Source organism: Pelophylax lessonae (assembly GCF_965119305.1).
Source record: "Pelophylax lessonae genome assembly, chromosome: 2".
Lineage (NCBI taxonomy): Eukaryota > Metazoa > Chordata > Amphibia > Anura > Ranidae > Pelophylax > Pelophylax lessonae.
Genome location: NC_138769.1, coordinates 561,620,912 through 561,646,244, shown reverse-complemented (window position 1 = coordinate 561,646,244; position 25,333 = coordinate 561,620,912). Strand labels below are relative to the sequence as shown.

Sequence of the window (25,333 nt, the reverse complement as noted above, 5' to 3'; positions counted from 1 at the left end):
GCAAGTCTCTTATTAGATAGTTCAATCTGAAATTTTATTCCAACATACAATGCCTCAAAGGAATTGGGGTTTCTTCCACTAACCCATAGCTATCCGTAAATTCTGTGTCATATATTAAAGGTTTTATTCTAAACCCGACAATATAGATATACAATTGACCCCAGTCATATTTTCCCTTCGAATGACTACTTGTCGAAACATTAAAGAACTTAAAAAAAAAAAAAAAAAAGGCTATTTCTGTTAAGCTCCTCCTATATTTATTGAATGTTTGAAATTTGTTTGTATGAATTTTTTATTGCGCTATTGGTAAAATTTCAGCACCCTTTTAAATGAAATCCTCATCACATGCATGGCAGCTGAAATTGCAAAATCCTACTGACATCTGGGAAATCTGGAATTTTGATGCTGGAGAGAAGAGGTTAAGACACAAATCATAACTCCTGCCACTTAGGTGCCATATTACATGCACTGGTGACAGTGACCATTGTAGCTGCTAGCATTTGTTTCTTTGGTTGCTGTGTTCAAGGTTTTCACCAGCTGTTATATAATGGCTTTCACACATTATAGCAACCATTTATAATAGTGCAGTAGGTTCTGTGACATTAACTATTGCTTTATATATGTATACATTTTAATATTAGTAAATAAAAAGAGCAGAATACCCTTTGCACTATACAAATAGCAACATAATACACATACCTGCATACAAACAAGAATCTGTGTATGCAACTGCTCTTTACTTGTCTTAGCATACATAAAAAGAACCCCAAGAACTGAAAATATATTAATATCCAATGTTTATCCGACTTCAAAAGGATGCTGCCTAAGAGGATTAAGAGTACGGATTCTCCACAAGGTCTTTGAAGCCTGCACGAAAATGAAGTCTGCTCTGTCTACAAAAAACAGCACATACCAGCATGTAGTAAAGCTGCAGTGTATGCTCTGGGCATTTTGTATAAACCAGCTTAACACATAATAGGGAGGTCTGTTGAAGGGCATTTTCAGCACACATCACAGGTGAAGCATTTTTAACCATTTTAATTGTGCACTAACAATTGCTTTAGGTTGATCGTAAAATATAAGGTGACTTAAGGTAACACAAAAACATGTACTTTATGTTTTATGTATATTAAAATAGACAAAGGAACCATACATACAAAAATCAAAGACACATATTAAAAAAAAAAAAATACTGAAGCATAAATATTGAACAGAACCGGAAAACAAAAATACATATAAAGCTTTTGCAACATCAACAAGAAAATAAAGACCGGTGGTACTGGAACAGAGAACAAGCAGTGCTCTGCATGACCTTCAAGTTTTTTTTTTTCTCTTTACACACAAGAAAAGGCACCACTGAGGTGTAAATCTCTGCAACAATTTGTTGAAAACTGTTTACATGCCAACCCTCAAATGTAGTCAGTATGCAGATATGACCTGTAGTATTGAAAGTATAACTAAAATACTGCAATCTCTCTTCCACTGTCAAATTAACATTAAAACCTTCTCAACTCTTGCAGAATATGATAAATTTAACATGCACGCTTGACATAAAAAAAGTGAAACTAAAGTTATGAAAAAAAGGATACACAAAATAAAAAGCTTTGAAGTCAAGAAGAATGTTGCACCAAAGTCCACTGCATGAATAAATGCTCGTTTGGTGCACAGATTAGATAAAACAAAACAAATCATTATTACACTTCTGTACAAGCACCTCAAATAAGTGCATCATCCCTTGCGTAGAAGAAAAAAAAAAAAAATCAAGTTCATAACCCACAACATACTCTAATAGATGTCCACAGTTTTATTGTTTGTCATTCACCCAATGAAGACTGAATATGGAAGATTGGAGTGTTGCGTCTGATCACATTGAATCATGAAAACGGCTTGAACACAACATATGTTTAGAGTGTAGTATGTTTGGAGTGTAGTATGATCGCTGCTTTGTCTGCTGCTTATTCATATTTTATTGTGACACTGGCCACACCAGATCAAAAAAGAAAATCTAACATTAGTGCCAAGTAAAAGAGGGATTAATAAAAAAATATCCAATTTTTCTTCTAGCCTTCTTGCACAAATGATCCCTGCCAGATCAGGTTCTAGTGGGTCTGCACAAGTCCCAATTCAAGTTGTAGATGCCAGTGATTTAAGAGGGTGCCTCAGCACCCCTGACTTACAAATGCCCATAAATCTTGCACAATGCCCCTTGTAGTGTCTTCGGTTAGTCTTTTCTCTCTAGTTTTTGCAATATTGTTGAAGACTGCTCCCTTCTCCTGAGGAACTAGTAATCGTACATCCAGCCAACATAAAGCAGAAGGTAAGAAATTAACATGACTTTGGACTGGGTTTGCTTGTGCTGGAAGCTTGGCCATAGTGCACTATGGGGGAAACTAAAAGCTAATAAAGCTTAGCTTGAGTCTTTACCAAAGAAAAAAACACAACAATGGCAAGTCATCACACAGTACTCAACTAGTAGGCACCAGTGGCAAGAGCAGGGTCTGGAGACTTAGCATTTCAAATGTTATCTCAGGTAACAGGATGGAGCACATGGAGAAGCAAAACAAGTGTGTATACAGTTGCCAAAGTGCATTTATATTTCCTCCACACCGTGAGCAAAGATCATAACCAGGCCAGGCTCCAGTACCATGTCCTCTCCCATATGTTGGTTCTCACAGGCCATTACCACAACAGCCTGCTTTCCTGGAATCCGCTTTGCCACGTAGTTCTCGTAATACCTTCGGTTCATCTGTCGTGTCTCAAGTGTTGCCAGGCCCTGTGGCCAGTTGCGCTCATGGGCATTTTCTATGAGCTCATTCACTATAGATGCTGGGCAACCACTTTCCACTAGTGAGCGTTTGATGACTGCTTGTAACACAGCATCTGGCGTTGAGATCATTCCACCCCACCGAGTCACGCGTGCAGGTTGTAAAGAGTTTACCCACCTGTATAGTAAAATCAAAGGGAGTATGTAATCATTACACAAGTCAGACAATCATTTCAAATCCTTAAAAAGTCATAATACATGAAAGTCACACGACAGATTCAAGCACTACTTGCTATTAAACAATGAAGGAGTTTACTAGAGAAAACTATCAATTGCTTAATAAGAACCACATAAACAACACGTTTGGCATGAGGCAGTTTAGAAAAGGATTGGAAGATTCCTAAAGGAGTTGTAAAGTCAGGTGTTTTTTGCATGAAGATAAAAAAAAAAAAAAAAATAATGTGTGTAACAGCTGCCCCAGCACCCCCTAATACTTACCTGAGCCCCCCATCTCTATCCGGCAATGTCCACGAGTCCCTCAGCTGTCCAGGACCTTCCCTCCTGATTGGCTGAGTCAGTTAGCGAATCAGGAGTGAGGGGACACGGCTGAATGGCAGCTCCATGTCTGCATGGACACACGGAGCTGCAGCTAGACTCGGGTGCCCCCATAGCAAGCTGCTTGCTGTGGGGGCACTGGACAGGAGGGTAGGGCCAAGAGCACCTAAGAAGGTCCAGAAAAGGAGGAGGATCTGGCTGCTCTATGCAAAACCAACTGCACAGAGGAGGCAAGTACAATGTTTGTTATATAAAAAAAAAAAAAAAAAACACAAGACTTTACAATCACTTTAAACACCTGGTTCTGGTACAAACATGCTCATCTAAGGTCACCATTATGTGCTGTAGTCTGAGGATTTGACCACAGTAAGGCCCCATGCACACGGGACGTTTTTAACGCCGCTGTAAGCAGCGTCAGGCGTTTTCTTTTTGCAGCCTAAAAACGCCCCTCCATGTTATTCTATGGCCTCATGCACACTCAGACGTTTTTGAGCTGTAAGTGGCTTAGACGTTTTTAGGCTGCAACAAGAACCCACCACCTGCGCGTTCTGAGGACCAGCGTTACAGCGTTAAAAACGCCTGACGCTGCTAAAAGCTGAATAACTTTGCTATAACGTGGCTTAACGTGCGTTAAGCCACGTTATACGTTTTTTTTTCTTCCATTCAAAATCAATGGTTCCCTATGGGATCCTATTGATTTGAATGGAGGTCGCACCGCAACACCGCAAGTCGGATCAGACTTGCGGGGTGACTTGCGCTGTGGGAATCTTGAGGGGGAACGCCACACCAAAATGGGAAAAAAACGGCGTGGGGTCCCCCCCAGGGTTCCAAACCAGGCCCTTCGGGTCTGTTATGGAATTTGAGGGTAGCCCCATGCCGAAAAAACGGCATGGGGTCCCCCCCAAAATCCATACCAAACCCTTATCCGAGCATGCAGCCCGGCAGGCCAGGAAAGGGGAGGGGACGAGCGAGCGGCCCCACCCCCCCTGGACCACACCAGGCCACATGCCCTCAACATGGGGGGGTGTTGGTGCTTTGGGGCAGGGGGAGCTCTGCACCCCCCACCTCAAAGCACCTTGCCCCCATGTTGATGAGGACAAGGGCCTCATCCCCACAACCCTGGCCGGTGGTTGTGGGGGTCTGCGGGCAGGGGGCTCATCGGAATCTGGAAGCCCCCTTTAACAAGGGGGCACCCCAGATCCCGGACCCCCTCCCTATGTGAATGGGTATGGGGTACACTGTACCCCTACCCATTCACCCCATAAAAGGCAGTGTAAGGAAATAACGACAAGAGACGTTTTGGAAAGTTTATTAAAAATCTTCATCCGACTCTTCTTGTCTTCTCCTCTCCGGGGTCTTCTCCGGGGTCTTCTGCTCTTTTGCTGTCCGCCCTTCTTGTCTTCTCCTCTCCGGGGTCTTCTCCGGGGTCTTCTGCTCTTTTGCTGTCCGCCCTTCTTGTCTTCTCCTCTCCGGGGTCTTCTGCTCTTTTGCTGTCCCCCTCTTCTTGTGTTCTTGTCTCCGGGGTCTTCTGCTGTCCCCTCTTCTGCTGTCCTCTCTTCTTTTCTTCTCCTCTCCGGTCTTCTGCTCTTTTGCTGTCGGCTGTCTTCTTCCTCCGGTCCTCCTCCGACGATGTCTCCGCTGATTATGCCTATGCCTATGGTGAGTTTTTGGCAGCTCTCATTTGTTTTGGAAAATGAAGAAAGAAAAAGGAAAATGTATTTGTCATTTGGGGGGTTTGTGCTGTCTTGGCATTTCATGGCCTCCGAAACTGACGGGTAGGAGTGAATTCAACAATTTCCACTCTTCGCAAGCCTGAAGGCGGTGATTGGTTTCGGGGTCCTGTACGTGGCTAGACTGCCAAAAAGTCTCACACATGTGGTATCCCTGTACTCAGGAGAAACAGCAGAATGTATTTTGGGGTGTCATTGCACATATAACCATGGCATGTTTGAGCAATATAAAATTTAGTGACAACTTTGTGTGACAATTTTTTTTGCCCCCCCCCCCCGATACTTAAGTCCACGGAATATTTTATATTTTGCCACAACATGCCTCTCAGAAAATAGCTTGGGGTGTCAACATTCCGAAGAGGGGTCATTTTTTTGGGGGGGGGGGGAAGTTGCCTCCAAAACTGATACGTAGCAAGGAGGGACATCAAAAATGTATGCCCTTAGAAAGCCTGAAGGCAGTGATTGGTTTTGGGGGTCCTTTATGCGGCTAGACTTCCAAAAAGTCTCACATGGGGTATCCCTGTACTCAGGAGAAGCAGCAGAATGTATTTTGGGGTGTAATTCTACATATACCCATGGCGTGTGAGCAATATATCATTTCAATGACAACTTTGTGTAAACTTTTTTTTTTTCCTGGTCATTTTTTAAACACCTGTGACAAAAAAAAAAATTAAATATTCATTGGGCTCAAAACGCCTCTCAGAAAATTCCTTAGGGGGTCTACTTTCCAAAAAGAGGTAATTTGGGGGGGCTGCCCTGCCACGTTAGCACTTCAAGAAATTCCAGTATTTACACCAGTTTGTAGATGCTATAACTTTTGCGCAAACCAATATATGCTTGAGATTTTTTTTTTATCAAAGACACGTAGCTAAAACTGGATTTTTGACTTACCGTAAAATCCTTTTTTCTTAGGTTTATTGACTCAGTCTCTGATGCATATCAGAAGGTTATACTGCCCCCTACAGGAGTAGGACACTAGGCAGAAAAAAAAGTTCCGGCTACGCCTATGGGCAGTCCCAGGGGGTATACCCTCTTTCTTCCTGCTAAGGATGTAAGTTTTGTATCAAAGCAGTGTCAGAGAAATAATAGCAACCCAACTCAAAATAGAGGGGCGGAGACTGCGTCCGTCACTGAACCCAAGAGAAGTGGATTTTACGGTAAGTCAAAAATCCATTTTTTCTATCGTTCATTGATGGAAGCAGTCTTTGATGCATATTAGTAGGTACGTCCCAAAGCAATACCATAAAATGAGGGGTGGGAACAGCAGAAAAAAACAAGTATCCAAGGCTAAACACAGCCAAAATGGAACTCATCAGAACAAGATGAGCCTCACCTGAAACAAACAGAAAACACCCTCAAGGGAGACCAAAAGCCCCCTAAACAGCAGTCTGCAAATCTTTGTGGCCAAAAGAGGCATTAGCCGATGCCAGCACATCTACCTTCTAAAGTTTGGTAAAGGTGTGAACAGATGACCAGCCTTGCAAACCTGAAGCACAGATGGCGAAAAGCCCAGGAAGCACTAAGCGCCCGAGTATAGTGCGCCTTAACAGGGAAAGGTGGAACCTGACCCTTAATTGAATAAGCCTGTACCACTGTTTGATCCATCTGGAAATAGTCGCAGCAGATGCAGGCAGCCCTTTCTTTGGACCATCCGTGAGTACAAAGAGCGAATCTGACTTACGAAAAGACTCAGTAGTTGCCAAGTACACCCTGATTGCCCGAACCACATCCAGAGGATGCAGTGCATATTACTTAGGATGTTTTGGCTTAGGACACAAAGATGACAATACAATGTCCTCGTTTAGAAACCACCTTCAGAAGGAAGGACGGATCCGGACGAAGTACCACTTTATCCCTATGAACCAACAGGTAGAACGACAGGACGCCGCCAGTTCCGACACCCTGCACGCAGAAGTAATAGCCACTAAGAAGGCCACCTTCTGGGATACAGTAAGCATGGGAATCTCCCAAATACTTTCAAAAGGAGGTTTCTGGAGAACCGACAGCACCAAGTTAAGGTTCCAAGGTGGCAACGGAGGTACCAAATGTCGCACCCCCTGGATGAAGTTACGCACCAGGGAATGGGTGGCCAACGGCCTCTGAAAAAAAAAAAATTGCAAAGGCCGAAAACCTTACCCTTAATAGTACTCAAGGCCAACTTTTTATCAACTCCCCGTTGAAGGAAGGCCAAAATCCGTGCCACCAAGAACGAGGGGGAGCCCCAAGAGACTCACACCACGCACAGTACGACTTCCACGTACAATGATACATCTTCCTAGAAGAAGTCACTTTTCTCGCTTTAAGCAGAGTGGGAATCACTGAAGCAGACAATCCCCTGTCCTTCAGTGCCTGGCTTTCAACAGTCAAGCCATCAAAGCCAGCGACTGTAAAGCAGGATGGAAGACTGACCCTTGAGACAGCAGATCCTCCCTGAGGAGAAGTCTAAGGAGCGTCTGACTAGCCTCACCAGGTCGACGTACCAAGCTCAGCGAGGCCAGTCCGGAGCCACAAGAATTACCGGAATCCCTTCCGCATCGATCCTGCGGAGAAGTCTCGGCAGCAACTTGAGAGGAGGAAAGGCATACATCAGCTGATACTGACCAAACGGGGCCACCAGCACATCTGCCAGAAGGTCCTGGGAACGGGCCACAAACCTCTGCAGTTTTCTGTTGATCTGAGACACCAACAGATCTACGTCCAGAATGCCCCAAGGAAGGCACAACTACTGGAACACCTCGGGATAGAGGGACCATTTCCCTGCATCCAAGGCCTGTCGACTGCGCAGATGCTCGGTCCAGTGGACTAGGCAAAGCCGGATCGCTCTCAACTCAGGACATTAATCGGTAACCTGGATTCCTCCAGAAACCAGACTCCTTGAGCAGATAACCTGCTGAGAACTCCCCCCAACCCCCATATATATGGAGGAAGAATTTTCCTTGCTTGAGCATCGGGGACCAAAGCCACAAGATCAGAGACTCCCTGGTCACCTGGCTCGGCTGGATTTGATTGTCCAGGGAGTTTGGATTCTTGTTCCATTTGAGAAGGATTTCCTTCTGGAGGATCCTCATGTAGAATTGAGCGAAGGGGACCGTCTCAAAGGAGGCCACCATCAGTCTCAGTACTCTCATACAGATCCAAAGGGAGGAACATTTACTGGACAGCAACCACTGAACCGCAGTCTGGAGTTTTTCCGGAGGAAGAAACACCCTGGCTGAGGACGAGTCCAGAGTCAGGCCCAGGTAGTCCAGTCTCATGGAAGGGACCAAGGACGACTTCTGTCTGAAGACTCAGAATCCACCTGAAGTCCTCCAGAGTTTTTGGCGATTTCCAAATTTGTTTCCAGCACCGTAGGAGACTCCACACGGAGAAGCAGATCGTCCAGGTAACCCAGGACCTATATCCCCCGCTGCTGCAATAGCACCAGGATCGGAGCCAACACCTTTGTGAAGACCCAAGGAGCAGAGGAGAGACCAAAGGGCAGTGCCACAAACAGACTGATCCTCTCCCACGGCAAAAAACGGAGAAAAAGTTGGTGTCCTGCACAGATTGGGATGTGAAGGTAGGCATATTTGATGTCTATGGAGGCCAGGAAATCCCCCTGATGTAGGGAGACCACCACTGTGCAAACCGATTCTATCTTGAATTTTTGAACTTGCACAAAGCAATTTAGTGCTTTCAGGTCGAGGATTGGACGCACCTTGCCTTCCTTCCTGGAAACTGAACAGGTTTGAATAAAAGCCATGAAAACGTTCCGCACACAGAACTGGAAAAATATCTCCCTGTTGTACCAGGTCCTGAACTGCCCCAAACAAAGAGGGGGGGGGGGTTGACAGAGACAGACACTCTCACTGTACCAAGATGCAGCAAAGAGATAGACTCCCTGTACCAAGATGCAGCAGCGGGCCCAGAACATCTGCACGTGTCAGCAGTAATCTCTCCAAAACGGAAATGAGCTGAGAAAACGCCAAGGGTTTAGGGGGGGCTCCATCCACAGAACGCCTCCAGAAACTCCCATACCGATTCCTTGCAGGAGAATCCACCGCAAAATGGCTGTGCCGGGTGTACCAAGATGGCCGCTGATCTCCTCAGCACGTGTCTACAAGAAAATGGCGGCCTGCAGAACAGCTGGGGACCCTCATGAGGACCACCCCAGACTCCACAGTGGGATCGATCAGCAGGTGGGCCCTGAAGGTACAGACCGAGACCCCCCCCCCCTCATGATCATTCATCCGCCGCCGCTGCACCCATGGTCCCCTGGAAACACGGTCCCAGCCCCTGGGAGTAGACCCAACAGCCACCAGCAAGGGGGGAGCGCAGGTAGAGGAGGGGGTGCGTGACAGGACAGAGGGGAACCTGGGATTGTGAGGGTTCGACCGTTCCAGGCCCGCGTCCACCCCAAAATCCACCAGGGGAAGAGGGGGGAACATTTACTCACCATACCAGGAACACAGGCGGGTACCATCTCCTGACAGGAACCCTCTCTGCCGAAGTGGGATGGCTGTCGGCAAAATAGGAACGCTGCGACTCGGGCCTAGAACCAGCCGCATGCAACCTGGCGAGACGTACAACTCACAGAGCTAGTCCCTGTCCAGTGGGACTATGTTGCGGCCGACCCAGCGCGGAGCTAAGGCCTGCGCACGCTCGTTGACCGGCTGGGGTGACCACTGGATCTATACATCCAGCCCATCGGCCAGATCAGGCATAGTTGCTTGTAAAATTCACAGGAAAAAATCCAGATAAAAAGCTAGCTAAAAAATTATATATAATTATATAATAAAAAAAAAAAAAAAACTTTTGCCAGGACCAGAGATTCCAGCAAGGAACTAGGTCCTTACTCCTGACTAGGCAGATTAAAACTGACATCCTATGTAGGAAGAGAGAGGGTGTATACCCCATAGGAGTAGCCAGAACTTTTTTTTCTGCCTAGTGTCCTACTCCTGTAGGAGGCAGTATAACCCTACTGATATGCATCAGAGACTGTGTCCGTCAATGAACGATAGAGAAATACATTTTGGACTAAATGTATGACAAATATTTCATTTATTGGAAACTTTTTATAAGAAAAAGTAGAAAATTTCATTTTTTTCCTCACAATTTTCAGTCTTATATTGCAAAAAATAAAAAAACGCAGAGGTAATCAAATATCACCAAAAGAAAGCTCTATTTGTAGGGGGGGAAAAAAGGATGTAAATTTTGTTTGGATACCGCATTGCATGACTGCAATTAAAGTCATGCAGTGCCAAATTGCAAAAAAATGGCCTGGTCATTAAGGGAGTAAATCCTTCTGGTCCAGAAGTGGTTAAAGAGATTTGGGAACACAGGAGCTCTACTGCATTGGCATTATCAACCCGATGCAAACTATGTCAAAACAGAAACATTTAGCACTGTCATCCTAAGTGAACATAAGGGGTCAGGACAAGAACTGAGGATGGCTTGCTTTGAGACAAAGTTGCTAGGAGAGGATCAACTTCTTTTGTTTGCTTGGTGTACAAAAACATTTTTAACCTATCTTGTTTATAACCTTTATTCCATGTTTTTTTTTTATTAGGAGATCCTTTTACTATTAAATTGAGCAGCCAGTTAACTTCCAATTTATTTTTTGGTGGCAACAGGCACAGCCAATATCAAACTTTTCAAATGAGAATGTAAAATTTCTATCAATACCATAACTTACTCAAGAATTTCATTATACTCTATTGTTTCCTCCAAGTTCTGAAGATTAGGGTTGGCACTGCGGATTGCTCTCATATATGCCTTTAGTAGCTGGATGTCTCGTTTCTGTTGGAAAGTTAAAAAAATGATATGTAAATACACTGAATACAAAATAAAGTAAGCTGTAATTTACATTACTATTTACCACGGGGCTCTCCTATTTGAAAGAATGACAAGCAAAATGCAGCACTATATACAATAAAATAGCTTAAAGTCAAATCAAATACATTTATACAAACACACCTAAGTCCAAGCAACAACATGAAAAATATTCTAGAAAATTTTAATATAAAAAGGTTTCAAAATACAGTGCATCTGGGAAGTATTCACATCAAACTTTTTCCACATTTTGCCATGTTACAGCCTTATTCCAAAGTGAATTAAATTAATTATTATTCTCAAAATTCTACAAACAATACCCCATAACGACAACTTAAAAGAAGTTTGTTTGAAATCTTTGCAGATTTATTAAAAATAAAAAACTAAAAACAAAATCACATGCATTCACAGCCTTTGCCATGACACTCAAAATTAAGCTCAGGTGCATCCTGTTTCCACTGATCATCATTGAGATGTTTCTACAACTTGATTGAGTCCACCTGTGGTAAATTCAGTTGATTGGACACGATTCTGAAAGGCACACACTTGTCTTTATAAGGTCCCACAGTTAACAGCGCATGTCAAAGCACAAACCAAGCCATGAAGACCAAAAAATTGTCTGTAGACCTCCGAGACAGGATTGTATGGAGGCACAGATCTGGGGAAGGGTACAGAAATTCTGCAGCATTGAAGGTCCCATTGAGCAGTGACCTCCATCATCCATAAATGGAAGAAGTTTGGAACCACCAGGAGTCTTCCTAGAGCGGGCCGCTGTGCTAAACTGAGCAATCGGGGATAAGGGCCCTAATCAGGAAGGTGACCAAGAACCGGATGGTCACTATGACAGAGCTCCAGCATTTTTCTGTAGGGAGGGGAGAACTTTTCAGAAGAACCATCTCTGCAGCACTCCACCAACCAGGCATATATAGTAGAGTGGCACATGACAGCCTGCATGCAGTTTGCCAAAAGGCACCTGAAGGACTCTCAGACCATGACAGACAAAGTCCTCTGGTCTGATGAAACACAGATTGAACTCTTTGGCCTGAATGGCAAGCATCATGTTGGGAGGAAACCAGACATCGCTCATCAACTGCCCAACACCATCCCTACAGTGAAGCATGGTGGTGGCAGCATCTCCCTGTGGGTATGTTTTTTCAGCGGCAGGAACTGGGAGAATAGTCAGGATCGAGGGAAAGATGAATGCAGCAATTAAGAGACACAAACTTGAGGAATTCCTGCTCCAGAGCACTCTGGACTTCAGATTTGGGCAAACGTCCTTCTTCCAAAAGGACAACAACCCTAAGCACATAATCAGGATAACAAAGGAGTGGCTATGGGACAACTCTGAATGTTCTTGAGTGGCCCAGATGTGAACCCGATTGAATATCTCTGGAGAGACCTGAAAATGGCTGTGCACCAACACTCCCCCATCTAACCTGATGGAGCTTGAGAGATCCTGCAAAGAAGAATGGGAGAAACTGGCCAAAAATAGGTGCGACAAGCTTGTAGCATCATACTCAAAAAGACTTGGTTGTAATTGGTGCCAAAGGTGCTTCAACAAAGTATTGAGCAACAGCTGTAAATACTTATGTGATTTTTTTTTTTGTTTTTTATTTTTAATAGATTTCCAAAGATTTCAAACAAACTTCTTTCATGTTGTCATTATGGGATAATGTTTGTAGAAATTTGAGGAAAATAATGAATTTGTTCCATTTTGGAATAAGGCTGTAACATAACAAAATGTTTAAAAAGTAAAGCACTGAATACTTTCTGGATGCACTGTATGTGTATATCCAACTTTATTAATACTACTAGACATTAAGCCTGTTAAATTAACGGGCGCTAGAACATATGTGGTCAAACATTTGTAAAAACAGACAGCCGTAAGTCCACGTGAGCGCGCACCCGCGCACACCAGCCACTTCCAAAAGTTTTGCCTGGCTGCCCGAAGTCTCTGCGCTCCAAGTCCCAAAGGCTGTCCGTGGGGCACATGCGCAGTAGCGCAATCCCACGCACACAGGGACTGGACGCAGAGACACTTGTACTTTATATGTATAGATTATTTAGTATACTTAGAAGAGAAGGAGATTATACACATACATACATATTTATGTATATACATATATATATATATATATATATATATATATATACACACACATATATATATTTTTTTTATTTAGAAATACTTAGAACAGAAGGAGCTATTATATATATATATATATATATATATATATATATATATATATATATATATATATATATATATATAGGGGGGGGGGAGGGGATTGTAGTGTATGGGGAAGGGAGGGGATTGTAGTGTATGGGGGAGGGGTTCTACAGTGTATGAGGGAGGGGATTGAAGCGTGGGTGGGGGGAGGGAGGGGATTGTAGTGTGTTGGGGAAGGGAGGGGATTGTAGTGTGTTGGGGAAGGGAGGGGATTGTAGTGTATGGGGGAAGGGGATTGTAGTGTATGGGGGAAGGGGATTGTAGTGTGGGGGGGGAGGGGATTGTAGTGTATGTGGTGGGGGGGGGAGGGGATTGTAGTGTACAGGGGGGGGGGGAGATTATAGTGTATGGAGGAGGGGTTCTACAGTGTATGGGGGAGGGAGGGGATTGTAGTGTGTTGGGGGGGGGAGGGGATTGTAGTGTATGGAGGAGGGGTTCTACAGTGTATGGGGGAGGGAGGGGATTGTAGTGTGTTGGGGGGGGAGGGGATTGTAGTGTATGGGGAGGGGATTGTAGTGTGGGGGGAGTGAGGGGATTGTAGTGTATGGGGGGACAGAGGGGATTGTAGTGTATGGGGGGAGATTATAGTGTATGGGGGAGGGGTTCTACAGTGTATGGGGGAGGGAGGGGATTGTAGTGTATGGGGGAGGGGTTCTACAGTGTATGGGGGAGGGAGGGGATTGTAGCGTGGGGGGAGGGAGGGGATTGTAGTGTGTTGGGGAAGGGAGGGAATTGTAGTGTATGGGGAGGGGATTGTAGTGTATGGGGGAAGGAGGGAGAGGATTGTAGTGTATGGGGGGAGGGAGGGGATTGTAGTGTATGGGGGGATGGAGGGGATTGTAGTGTATGGGGGGGTTATAGTGTATGGGGGAGGGGTTCTACAGTGTATGGGGGAGGGGTTCTACAGTGTATGGGGGAGGGGATTGTAGTGTGTTGGGGAGGGAGGGGATTGTAGTGTATGGGGGGACAGAGGGGATTGTAGTGTATGGGGGGACAGAGGGGATTGTAGTGTATGGGGGGACAGAGGGGATTGTAGTGTATGGGGGGACGGAGGGGATTGTAGTGTATGGGGGGACGGAGGGGATTGTAGTGTATGGGGGAGGGAGATTATAGTGTATGGGGGAGGGAGATTATAGTGTATGGGGGAGGGAGATTATAGTGCATGGGGGGATGGGTTCTACGCTTCAATCCCCTCCCTCCCCCATACATGGGGGAGGGAGGGGATTGAAGCGTTGGGGGGGGGGGAGGGGATTGTAGTGTATGGGGAAGGGAGGGGATTGTAGTGTATGGGGAAGGGAGGGGATTGTAGTGTATGGGGAAGGGTGCTGTCACGGGCGAACCAAAGGTGCTGGAGACCCCAAAATTGTACCGTAGGTGGCCAAGATGCTCCCCTACAGCTAATAAAAATTTGGGGTTTTGGGGATGAAAGAGCGCGGAGCAGTGACCCCGAGAACCGGGCCTCCCCCCGCCATAGACTCCAATGTTAAACCTGGTCACCTTGCGGTTAGGTCACGGTCCGTTTGGGGAGGTGTCACGGGCGAACCAAAGGTGCTGGAGACCCCAAAATTGTACCGCAGGTAACCATGACTCTTCCCCCTACAGTTGATAAAAATTTGGGGTCTAGAGGATGAAAGGGCGCGGAGCAGTGACCCCGAGAACCGGGCCGTGACCTAACCGCGAGGTGACCAGGTTTAACAGTGGAGTTTATGGCGGGGGGGAGTCCCGGTTCTCGGGTCACTGCTTCGCGCCCTTTCATCCCCGAACCCCAAAATTTTTCTCAGCTGTAGGGGAGTTTCTTGGCCAACTGCGGTACAATTTTGGGGGTCTCCAGCTCCTTTGGTTCGCCCGTGACAGCAATTTTTCCGCGGCGGTGTTCTCTGCGTCCCAACGGCTGTTTGTTCAGCACATGCACAGTAGCGAATTTCCACGGACACAGGGAAAAGCAGGGAAAGCGGACGCAGGGACATTTGCGTTTTATTAATATAGATGAAGGATAACAGAAATTGGAAGTGAACACAGTCTCTAAATACCACCCCTCTTAACCAATTGACGACTGCCCACAGTACATTTACATCATAACTTTGACGTTAAATACCATTATGGCAGCAGCTAGCTGCCATAGCCTTGGAATTATTTTGTACTGTGGCCGATTCTGCATCTGATAAAAATGTGGTCCCGGCAGCGGATTAGACACGGGATCACTTAAAGGCGGCACTGCTTGCACTGTGTTCTGATACAAAACACTACAAATTACAATAAACAAATAGTGGAGCACTTTAGTGTTATTATAGAAGGGTTGCAACTAACGATTATTTTCATAATCTTTAATTCAAAGTTGAAAAAAAAAAAAAAGGCAATTTATTCTTAAATATCTATATGCAGTGGTAAATATAAATAACTATAGGGTTAGGGAGCAAAATCTCTAATCCACCTTGATAATAACGGACAGAAGGGATATACTGTATATACTATTAGAGGTTGAATCTGAGAAATATGAGACTGAAAAGACTATTTTGCCAATTTTCAGACAGAACTGTATTATTTTATGTATGACAGACTCCCTTGTCAGAGGAGGGTGACCTGATAAAAAGCTACCTGCGCCTGAGGTTACTTATCCTGGCCATACAAAAACAGGTCTTTTTGAAAAATTATTTTGAAGGAGTTGCAACGTCAGAAGGTTTATCATAATGCATTCTATGCATTAAGGTAAAAAGCTTTCCGTGTGTAGCAGCCTCCCCAGCACCTCTAATACTTACCTGTGCCACCCTCTCTGTGCCATCCATGAGTCCCTCGGCTGTCCTGGGACTCTCCCTCCTGATTGGCTGAGATACAGCTGCGGCCATTGGCCCCCTTGGCTGTCAAAGTTAGTGAGCCAATCAGGAGAGAAATTGGGGGCGGGCCGAACAGCAGCTTCATGTCTGAATGGACACATGGAGCTGCAGCTTGGTTTTGGGAGGGGAGGGACCAGGAGCTCCAGCCAGGGACCAAAGAAGAGGAGGATCCAGGCTGCCCTGTGCAAAACCAACTACACAGAGGAGGGAAGTATAACAGGCCATGCTTGTTATTTGAAAAAAAAAAAAAAAAGAAGACTTTACAATCACTTTAACCACTCCACTTAAGCCCCAGAATATTTTACCCCCTTTCTGACCAGGCCCTATTTTGCGATTCGGCACTGCGTGATTTTAACGGACAATTGCGCGGTCGTGCGACGCTGTACCCAAATGAAATTGACATCCTTTTTTTCCCCACAAATAGAGCTTTCTTTTGGAGGTATTTGATCACCTGTGCGATTTTTACTTTTTGCGCTATAAACAAACAAACAAAAAAAAAAGCGACAATTTTGAAAAAATATTTTTCACATTTTTTTTCTGCAAAAAGCACCAAAAAACACAGATGTGAAACAGGCCCCAAGGCCTTATATACACTGCTGCTGATAAACAGACGTTTAAGAGCAGTTGGGTGTTTTTTTCAGCAGCCCCCGAACTCTCCCGTTATCTTACCTGTCCATGCACACAGACGTTTGAAGTCGTTTAGAGGCAGTTGAGTTTAGTGGCATTTTTTTTTTTTATAACAAAAAAAAAAAAAAAAAAAAAAAAATGCGTTCAGACGGAGGTTTATTGGCATTTGAAAAGCCAAATGCTTGTAACAGCGTGTAAACATGTCTAAACGCGGTAACTTGCGTTTCATAAGCACTTTGTTTATAGGGGTTTTCAATGGGGATACATTTGACAATTTTACAATGTAAAAACGCTTCTAAACCTAAACACGCATAAATAAACCCAGCAAAACTGATGTTTTTAGCCATCGGTTACTAGCTGTATAGTTCCAGCATTCAGGAGAGGTTTTCAAACATCTAGTGTACATGAAGCCTAAGATGTTAAGCAGCAGCAGCATGCTTTTTTTTTTGTACCGCCTAATACAAAAAGAGCAGATGATCGCTACTATAAGGGGTTCATTTATACTGTGAAACAGTGGAAGTAATATAGATTACTTATATATAATAATAAATACACCCAGAAGTAGGATATATGGGCATTTAGGCTACATGAAGGGTGGAAGGGAGATATAAATCTTTTATATTAAAGTAGTACTAAAAGCGGAGAGACTTTTTAATGGATATAATCGTTTTAAATATAAATGCACAATACTGGTAAAAGTTCCCTTTAACCACTTCCCTACCGGCGTATAGGGAAATGACGCCGGCAGAAATGTCTCCTACCTCCGTTCTTGCCGTTCTAACGCGCCCCACCAGAGGCATGCAGCATGGCGATTGGGGATTGCTATGCTGTGTAAAGAGCCATTTTTATTGGCTCTTTACACTGATCGGGACACAGCCCACCCCGATCAGTGTAAAGAGCCAATAAAAATGGCTCTTTACCATTTGACGGGCTGTGTCCAATCACAGCCGGCCACATGCATGGTCCTTTCTCACGCCACTCGTGTGCGCCCCCCAGAGGCGCGCAGAACGGCGATCGGGGATGGAGAGAGTGTCACTCTGACACAGCCCATCCCCGATTAGGGTAAAGAGCCAATTAAATTTGCTCTTTACCATGTGACCGGCTGTGTCCAATCACAGCCGGTCACAGAATGTAAACAAGCCGTGGTAACTAGCTGTTACCAGGCTCTCCTCCTCACACACCAAAACACACCGATTACCCACCAATAAAGAGAACCAGTCACCAGCCCATCAGGGTAGCCGAGTACCAGCCCATCAGGGTACCCGAGTACCCGTCACCAGGGTACCCGAGTACCTGTCAAGAGTACCTATCTGCAGCCCATCAGTGTACCAGAATACCTCTCTGCAGACCATCAGAGTGCCCAAGTCATTTTGTGGGCGTTTCCATTGTCCTGGACCTCCAGGGCCTTCAAAAGTGTGATAAATTAGATGTGTAATTCATGCTCCTAGAACGCCTGAAGGTACTACTTGGATGTTAGGCCTCTGTATGTGGCCAAGCTGTGTAAACATCTCACATGTGGTATTGCAATACTCAGGAGAAGTAGCAGAATGTATTTTGGGGTGTAATTTTTGCTGTGTACACGTTAGAAATATCTTACAAATTTTTGTAAGATCTAACCATAAAATCTTTTTTTTTCTGATGTCCGCCGTCGACAGACGCAGCTTCATCTCCATGAGCGGAGATGGTTTATGCTCCTCCCATCAGGAGTAGTCTAAGCAGGAAAATTTAAATGCACACGCACAGGGGGCTGTCCTCCAGGCATAAGCCCCCACTGCACAACCCAGCACATCAGTTTAGTTTAAAAGCAGTGAAGACAACAGAACCAACCCCAAACAGAGGGGCGGGTGCCGAGTGTCGCGGAAGATCAGAGAAAAAGATTTTATGGTAAGATCTTACAAATAAATCTTATTTTCTCTATCGTTCGTCGACAGACGCAGCCTATAATCTCCAGGAGCTGAGTGGGACGTCCCAAAGCAGTATCGGCATGAGGGGGGTGGGAAAACGCAACCAGACAGTAACGTCAACTCCAAAAGGCTAAACTTAGCCAACCAGGCAACATGGAGCTCAACAACAGGATCTCACCCAGATAAAAGACCCCGAAGAGAAGGACAAACAAACATTCTTTTATGAAAACAGCAGCCTGCAAAACCTTTCGGCCAAAAGAGGCATTCAAAGAAGCCAACAAAGTACACCTTGTAAAATTTGGTAGAAGGTGTGCACAGACGACCAAGTCGCTGCCTTACAAACTTGTACAACAGAGGCTTGATGGCGAAAAGCTTAAAAGGCACTCAGCCACTGCGACAAAGAAAGCAGAGAAATCTCCCTAATATTCTCAAAAGGAGGCTTTTGAAGAACAGACAAAACAAGATTAAGATCTAATGGCGGTAACGGGGATCTCCTGGGGGGGGGGTGGGAGGCGACGCACACCCTCTGAATGAAGGTGCAAAACAAACTACGAATAGCCAACGGACGTTGGAAGTAAATAGCCAAGACCGAAACCTGGCCCATGATAGTACCCAACGGCAAGCGCTGCTCAACACCTTTTTTGTAAAAAGGCTAAAACCCTAGCTACAGAAAACAAGCGAGGGTGCAGCTGCAGCGATTCACACCAAGAAATGTACGATTTCCACGTACGACGATAGCTCTTCCTAGATGCCGACTTCCTGGCCTTCAAAGGGGTAGGAATCACCGAATAAGAAAAGACCTCTATCCCTCAACGCCTTGCTTTCAACAGCCAAGCCGTTAAAGCCAGCGAACGTAAAGCAGGATGGAAGATTGGTCCTTGAGATAGATCTTCCCGCAAAGGAAGACGCCATAGAGGATCCACGACCATTTTTACCAGGTCCGCGTACCAAGACCGCCGAGGTCAGTCTGGTGCCACCAGAATGCCTTCCATCATCACCCTGCGAAGAAACCTTGGCAGGAGAACGAGCGGAGGGAATGCATAGATCAGGCGATACCAACTCCAAGGAGACACCAGAGCGTCTGTGTTGTTGGCCAGAGGATCCCGAGACCTGGCCACAATCCTATTGAGGCGAGATGCAAACAGATCCACATCTGGGGTCCCCCACCGAACACACAGGAGATGAAACGCTTCCGGATGCAGGGACCACTCCCCCTGATCCAACACCTGACGACTTAGGTAATCCGCTTGCCAATTCTCCACATCCGGGATGTGGACTGCGGAAAGAGCCGGAACACTGTTCCGCCCATACCAGAATCCCGGTCACCTCCTTTGCCGCCAGGGCACTCCTGGCGCCCCCTTGATTAATGTAAGCCACGACCGTGGCATTGTCTGACTGGACCCGAACCGGAGAGCTGTGTAGCAGACCCGACCAGTGAAGCAGGCAGAGCTTGATCACTCTCAGCTCCAGAATATTGATCGGCAATGAAGACTCTTCCGACGCCCAAGTCCCCTGAGCACAGAGCTCCCCCAGCACTCCACCCCAGCCTGATGGGCTGGCGTCCGTGGTGACCACCGCCCAAAACACCGGCAGGAAGGACTTGCCATGGCACAGGACAGGTGACTGGATCCAACAAGAGAGCAGACTTCACCGAATCTTCTGGTCCAATGACCGAGTATCTCTTTCTGCAGCTGTCTCGTGTGAGACTGAGCAAATGGGACTGCTTCAAAGGTCGAGACCATCAGACCCAGGGCCCTCATGCAAGCCCACAAGGAGCACTGATCGGCCTCCATCAGCAATTGGACCACCCTTTGCAACTTCTGAAGCTTGTCCAAGGGAAGAAAGAACCTCGCCAGAGCAGAGTCGAGGATCAGCCCCAGATAGGTGACCCACACAGATATAGTCAGGGCAGATTTGGTGATATTAATCGTCCACCCTAAGTTCTGAAGGGTCTGAATTGTGATGGAAAGGTTTTCCAGCAGATCCGAATGGGAAACTGCTCACAACAGGAGATTGTCCAGATACCCCACAATGGGAATACCTCGTTGACGAAATAAGGCCAGCACAGGGGCTAGGACGTTGGTAAAAACTCTGGGAGCCGAGGCGAGACCAAAGGGTAACCCCACGAAATCAAAGTGCTCCTCTGCCACCGCGAAGCGGAGGAATGGCTAATGTCAAAAATGGGGACGTGGAGATACGCATCTTTGAGATCAATGGAAGCCAGAAAATCCCCCTGATTCAAAAATGCCACCACCGACCGAATGGACTCCATTCAGAATTTCTGCACCCGCACAAAGCGGTTCAGAGCCTTGAGGTCCAGGATTGGACGCACCTTGCCCTCCTTTCTGGGCACGGTGAACAGGTTTGAATAGAAACCTTGAGAGCTTTCCTGTTGGGGAACCGGCACATCCAGATCCTTCAAACACTCCGGAGACCGGTGAAGATTTGACTGAAAAAACCTGCCCCCTGGCCGGGACCAGAATTCGATCTTGTACCAGGAACAAATCAGTTTGCGAACCCATTCGTCCTGAATGAAGGAAGTCCAGGGTACCTGAAAGAAGCGCAGACGTCCCCCCACCCCTAGGACGGGTGAGGGCCAGGGTTTCTTAGCGCCTCCAGAAGTTCTGAATGGCTTACCTTTTTCTTGCACCCCGGAGGTACAGAAAAAACGTTTATGAGCAGAAAAGGAGGGCTTAGTACAGGGGTGTCTTACCCTTGGAGGATTGAGGAAGAAGAGTACTCTTCCCGCCAGTCAGGCCCCTGATCATCTCATCCATTGAGTTGCCAAACAACCTGTCTCCCAGAAAAGGGAGATCAGGTAAGCTTTTTTAGAAGCTTGGTTAGTCGACCAGCTCTTCAACCAGACCATGCGTCTTAAAACAATGCCCACGGCTGAGACCCTGGCCACCAGGGGAGCCGCATTCATAGACACATCACACAGAAACACCAGAGCCTGGAGAATCTGGCCCAACAGTTCCAACTGTTCCAGAGGAACAGTCTCGGGGTCCAAAGACTCCTGCAAACCCCTAATCCATTCCATCGCCATCTGAGACTAGCAAAGATACAAAAACAGGTTTTAAAATTGAACCCGCCAGCACGTGAAGATGGCGGGAAAGGGATTCCACCCGCCTGTCCACTGGATCTGTAAAAACTGGGGAATCCTCCACAGGCACAAGAGTAGATTTGTTTAATCTGGAAACAGGATGGTCCACTTTAGGTGGCACCGTCCAACGGTTGGAAACCTTTTCAGCAAAAGGATACCGGCGTTTAAAGCGTTTTGGCACCACTCACACGTACTCAAAGCGCTGCCATTGGCCATTCACAATATTGTGAAAAGTGTTGGGAAAACCCTGTCAGCGTTTGGAGACTTCTGGGAGCCAAAAGCTACCCGCATCCCTGCTGGCGTAGGTTCATCAGCCAATTTTAAAGTATCCAGCACTGAAATAACCAGGGCTTCCACCAAAGCACGTTCCCGCACTACAGCTGAAGACAGGTCCTCTTCACCATCTGACTGCAAGGACAGCGACCCCTCAGGAAGGGGAGCATCAGGGGGCAAACCATCAGCCTCCGATTCAGAGGACACCTCCACAGATGGAGAAGGCAGTGGCCGTTTATGGCTATAAACCCTTCTCAAAAATAAATCAACTTTAGTCGCCAGGCTCGCTCACTGAATCGCGGACAGCGACTGAACTTGACTGTCCGGGAGTCGCACAGAGTGGGTCTGAGGGTCAATTTCCAGTTTGGGACTCCATAGTGCAATTTGGAGTACTGTAGCTTTAGGAACGCCAATCGCAGGATCCACCACCGATCGTAGCGTTCTGCAGGGAGCCCCTTTAAACCAAACTGATAGAAAGTGCAAGGATATGCCCGCAGGGACCCTCAATACTTTACCACCACAGACACACAGTCTCCTGAATCTTCCACAGCATGGAGAGAGAAGCAGGAAGTGACCTTGGCTAAGCAGCAGGAAATTACCACACAGGAAGTGATGTTGTCTGATAGGGATACACTGCCAAGTATAGCACCAGGGCTACACAAAAGATGGATGCCCATACAAAACAATAGGAAGCTGCAGGAATGGCTGCCCCCTACAAGTCTATAGGGAAAAAATTCCATTGCCCACACTTAAGATGGTGACGCCCATGGCACACCATGCGGCTAGGGACCGATGCATGAAGGCCTCACGAACCACAACAGGGACCAGCAAGCCCAAGGTACCATGTGCCCCCCCCCCCCCCGTCCGAAGCCCCAGCCGGCAGTGTTGCTTGTAGATCACAAGGAAATTCTTCGAGCATAACCCCACTCAGCTCATGGAGAGGAGGCTGCGTCTGTCGAAGGACGATAGAGAAAATACGATGTCATTTTTTTCCACAAGTTTTTGGAAATGTGGAAAGAAAATGAAATGTTTAAAAGACTCATTATGCCTCATAGAATATACATTGGGGTTTTTGCTTTCCAAAATGGGGTCATTTTGTGGGTAATTCGATTTTCCAGGTGCTCCAGGGCCTTCAAAATTGTGTTTGGCCGTTAGGAAATTAGATGTTTAATTTATGCTCCTAGAACACCTGATCGGTGCTCCTTGCATTTTGGGCCTCTGGAGTATGGCAATACCACATATGTGAGACATTTAACACAGCCTGGCCACATACAGAGTAGCAGAATGTATTCTGGGGTGTAACTGCAAGCATGCATATACTGTGTGCGGAAGAAATAACATGACAATTTGAGAAAAAAAAAAAGTCTTAATTTTCCTAAGAATCGTGGGGAAAAAATTACAACTTCAAAAAAAAAAAAAACTCACCATGCCTCTTACCAAATACCCTGGAATGTCTACTTTCCAAAAAGGGGTAATTTGGGGGGTATTTGTACTGTCCTGACATTTCAGGGCCTCAAGAAATTAGATAGACCGTCGGTACATCAAGTGTGATCGATTTTCAATGATTGGCACCATAGCTTGTAGACTAACTTTCACACACACTAAATAACCACTAATTTGGGTTATTTTTACCAAAGATATGTAGCAGTATAAATTTTGGCCCAAATTTATGGGAGAAAAAAAAAAAAAAAAAAACTTATTTGCAATTTTTTTTACATTTTCACTCTTTTTTCCACTTCTATCGCTAAAAATAAAAACCCAGTGGTGATTAAATACCAACAAATTTGTGTGAAAAAAAAAATATTTTTTTGTACAGCTTTGCATGAGTAATCATTCAAAGCGTGACAACGCTGAAAGCTGAAAATTGTTCTGGGCAGAAAGAGGGGGAAGTGCCCTGTATTGGAAGTGGTTAAATGCAATTGTGATGCCTTATATTTCCTCCAGTCCATCAGCCTCCACCTTCTCTGTGTTCAGAAGCTGATCTTCCCTGAGTCTTAAAGTGATTTTTTTTTTTTTCAAACCAGTTTGACTGCCCACTGCATATATACTGCAGCAGGGCGGCCCGGCTGGGCAGAATCATGTACATGTAATGTGATTTTCTGCAGGTGATGTAGCGGCATGCGGGAGCCAATCAGCGTTTGTTCGGCAGAATGACAAAATGGTGGTCTACCCATGTATATACAAGGCAGACCGTTGTTCTGTCAGGGAGTAAGCTAAGCTGAAACACCGATCTCTTTTCCTACAGTGCATCCACTCCCCCCACAGTTAAAAAGCACTCCATAGGATGACACTTAACCCCTTGATCGCCCCTGGTCTTAACCCCTTGATCGCCCCTGGTCTTAACCCCTTCCCTGCCAGTGTCATTTATATAGTAACATTGCATTTTTTGTTTTTGTTTTTAGCACTGATAACTTATTTGGATTCTTTTTTACCAAATATTTGTAGCAGAATACATATTGGCCTAAATTGATGAAAAAATTGGATTTTTTACATTTTTTTCAAAGTTGTGGTTCTTTGTTTATAGCGCAAAAAATATAAAAACACACACAGGTGATCAAATACGCCAAAAGAAAGCTCTATTTGTGGGGAAAGAAAAAGACCTCACTTTTGTTTGGGTACAGCGTCGCATGACTGCGCAATTGTCAGTTAAAGCAACGCTGAGCCGTATAGCAAAAAATGGCCTGATCAGGAGTGGGGAAAACCCTTCCGGAGCTGAAGTGGTTAAACAAACTTATGTTCTACTTACATGCTCTGTGCAATGGTTTTGCACAGAGCAGCCATGTTTCTCCTCTTCTGGGGTCCCCCACCAACACTTCTGGCTCCTCCTGGCTCCTCCTGCCTTCAGAGTGCCCCAATAGCAAGCTGCACAGTATAGTATAGAGTGCCCCTATAGTAAGGTAAAAAAAAAACTTCTGCTTTTAGAACCACTGACTTGCCTGCCCAGGACTACATGTCCCATGAGGCATTGCTCCTCATTCACAAGTTCTCAGGCACTTACTGACATGTATGGATGGTGTACTGAGCTGTACGTGTGCTTCACTGTGTCTTCTGACCTGTATGAGCTGTGTATTGAGCTGTATGTGTGCTTCACTGTATTTACTGATATGTAAACAAATAATGCATTCTGTAGGCAGGCCAACTAATCAGCTGACCAACTAATCGATTATTAAAATAGTTGTCAATTATTTTCATAATCGATTAGTTGACCATTAATCGATTCGTTGTTTAGGCCTTAAACTATAGTACATATAATTGTACTGCAATACTCCAAAGGGTGAGCAGAAAATATTATATACATGTGATTAACCACTTCAGCCCTGGAAGGATTTGCCCCCTTTATGACCAGGCCCTATTTTGTGATTCGGCACTGCGTGATTTGCGCGGTCGTGCAACGTTTTAACCAAAAAAAATTGACATCCTTTTTTCCCCACAAATAGAGCTTTCTTTTGGTGGTATTTGATCACCTGTGCGATTTTTAATTTTTGCGCTATAAACAAAAAAAGAG

The 25,333-nt window shown here is 45.6% G+C and overlaps 1 protein-coding gene across 1 annotated transcript in view; it reads right to left on the bottom strand.

Moving 5' to 3' along the window:
• Positions 1 to 1,023: 1,023 nt before the first annotated feature.
• RNF41 (ring finger protein 41) overlaps positions 1,024 to 25,333 on the bottom strand; it is a 172,499-nt gene continuing 148,189 nt past the window's right edge. The window contains exons 5-6 of the mRNA XM_082245466.1: positions 10,724 to 10,827; positions 1,024 to 2,942 (exon numbers count right to left, since the gene is read on the bottom strand). Of these exons, the coding sequence (XP_082101592.1) occupies positions 2,591 to 2,942; positions 10,724 to 10,827 (456 nt within the window). The 3' untranslated portion in view covers positions 1,024 to 2,590. The remainder of the gene's footprint in view (positions 2,943 to 10,723; positions 10,828 to 25,333) is intronic.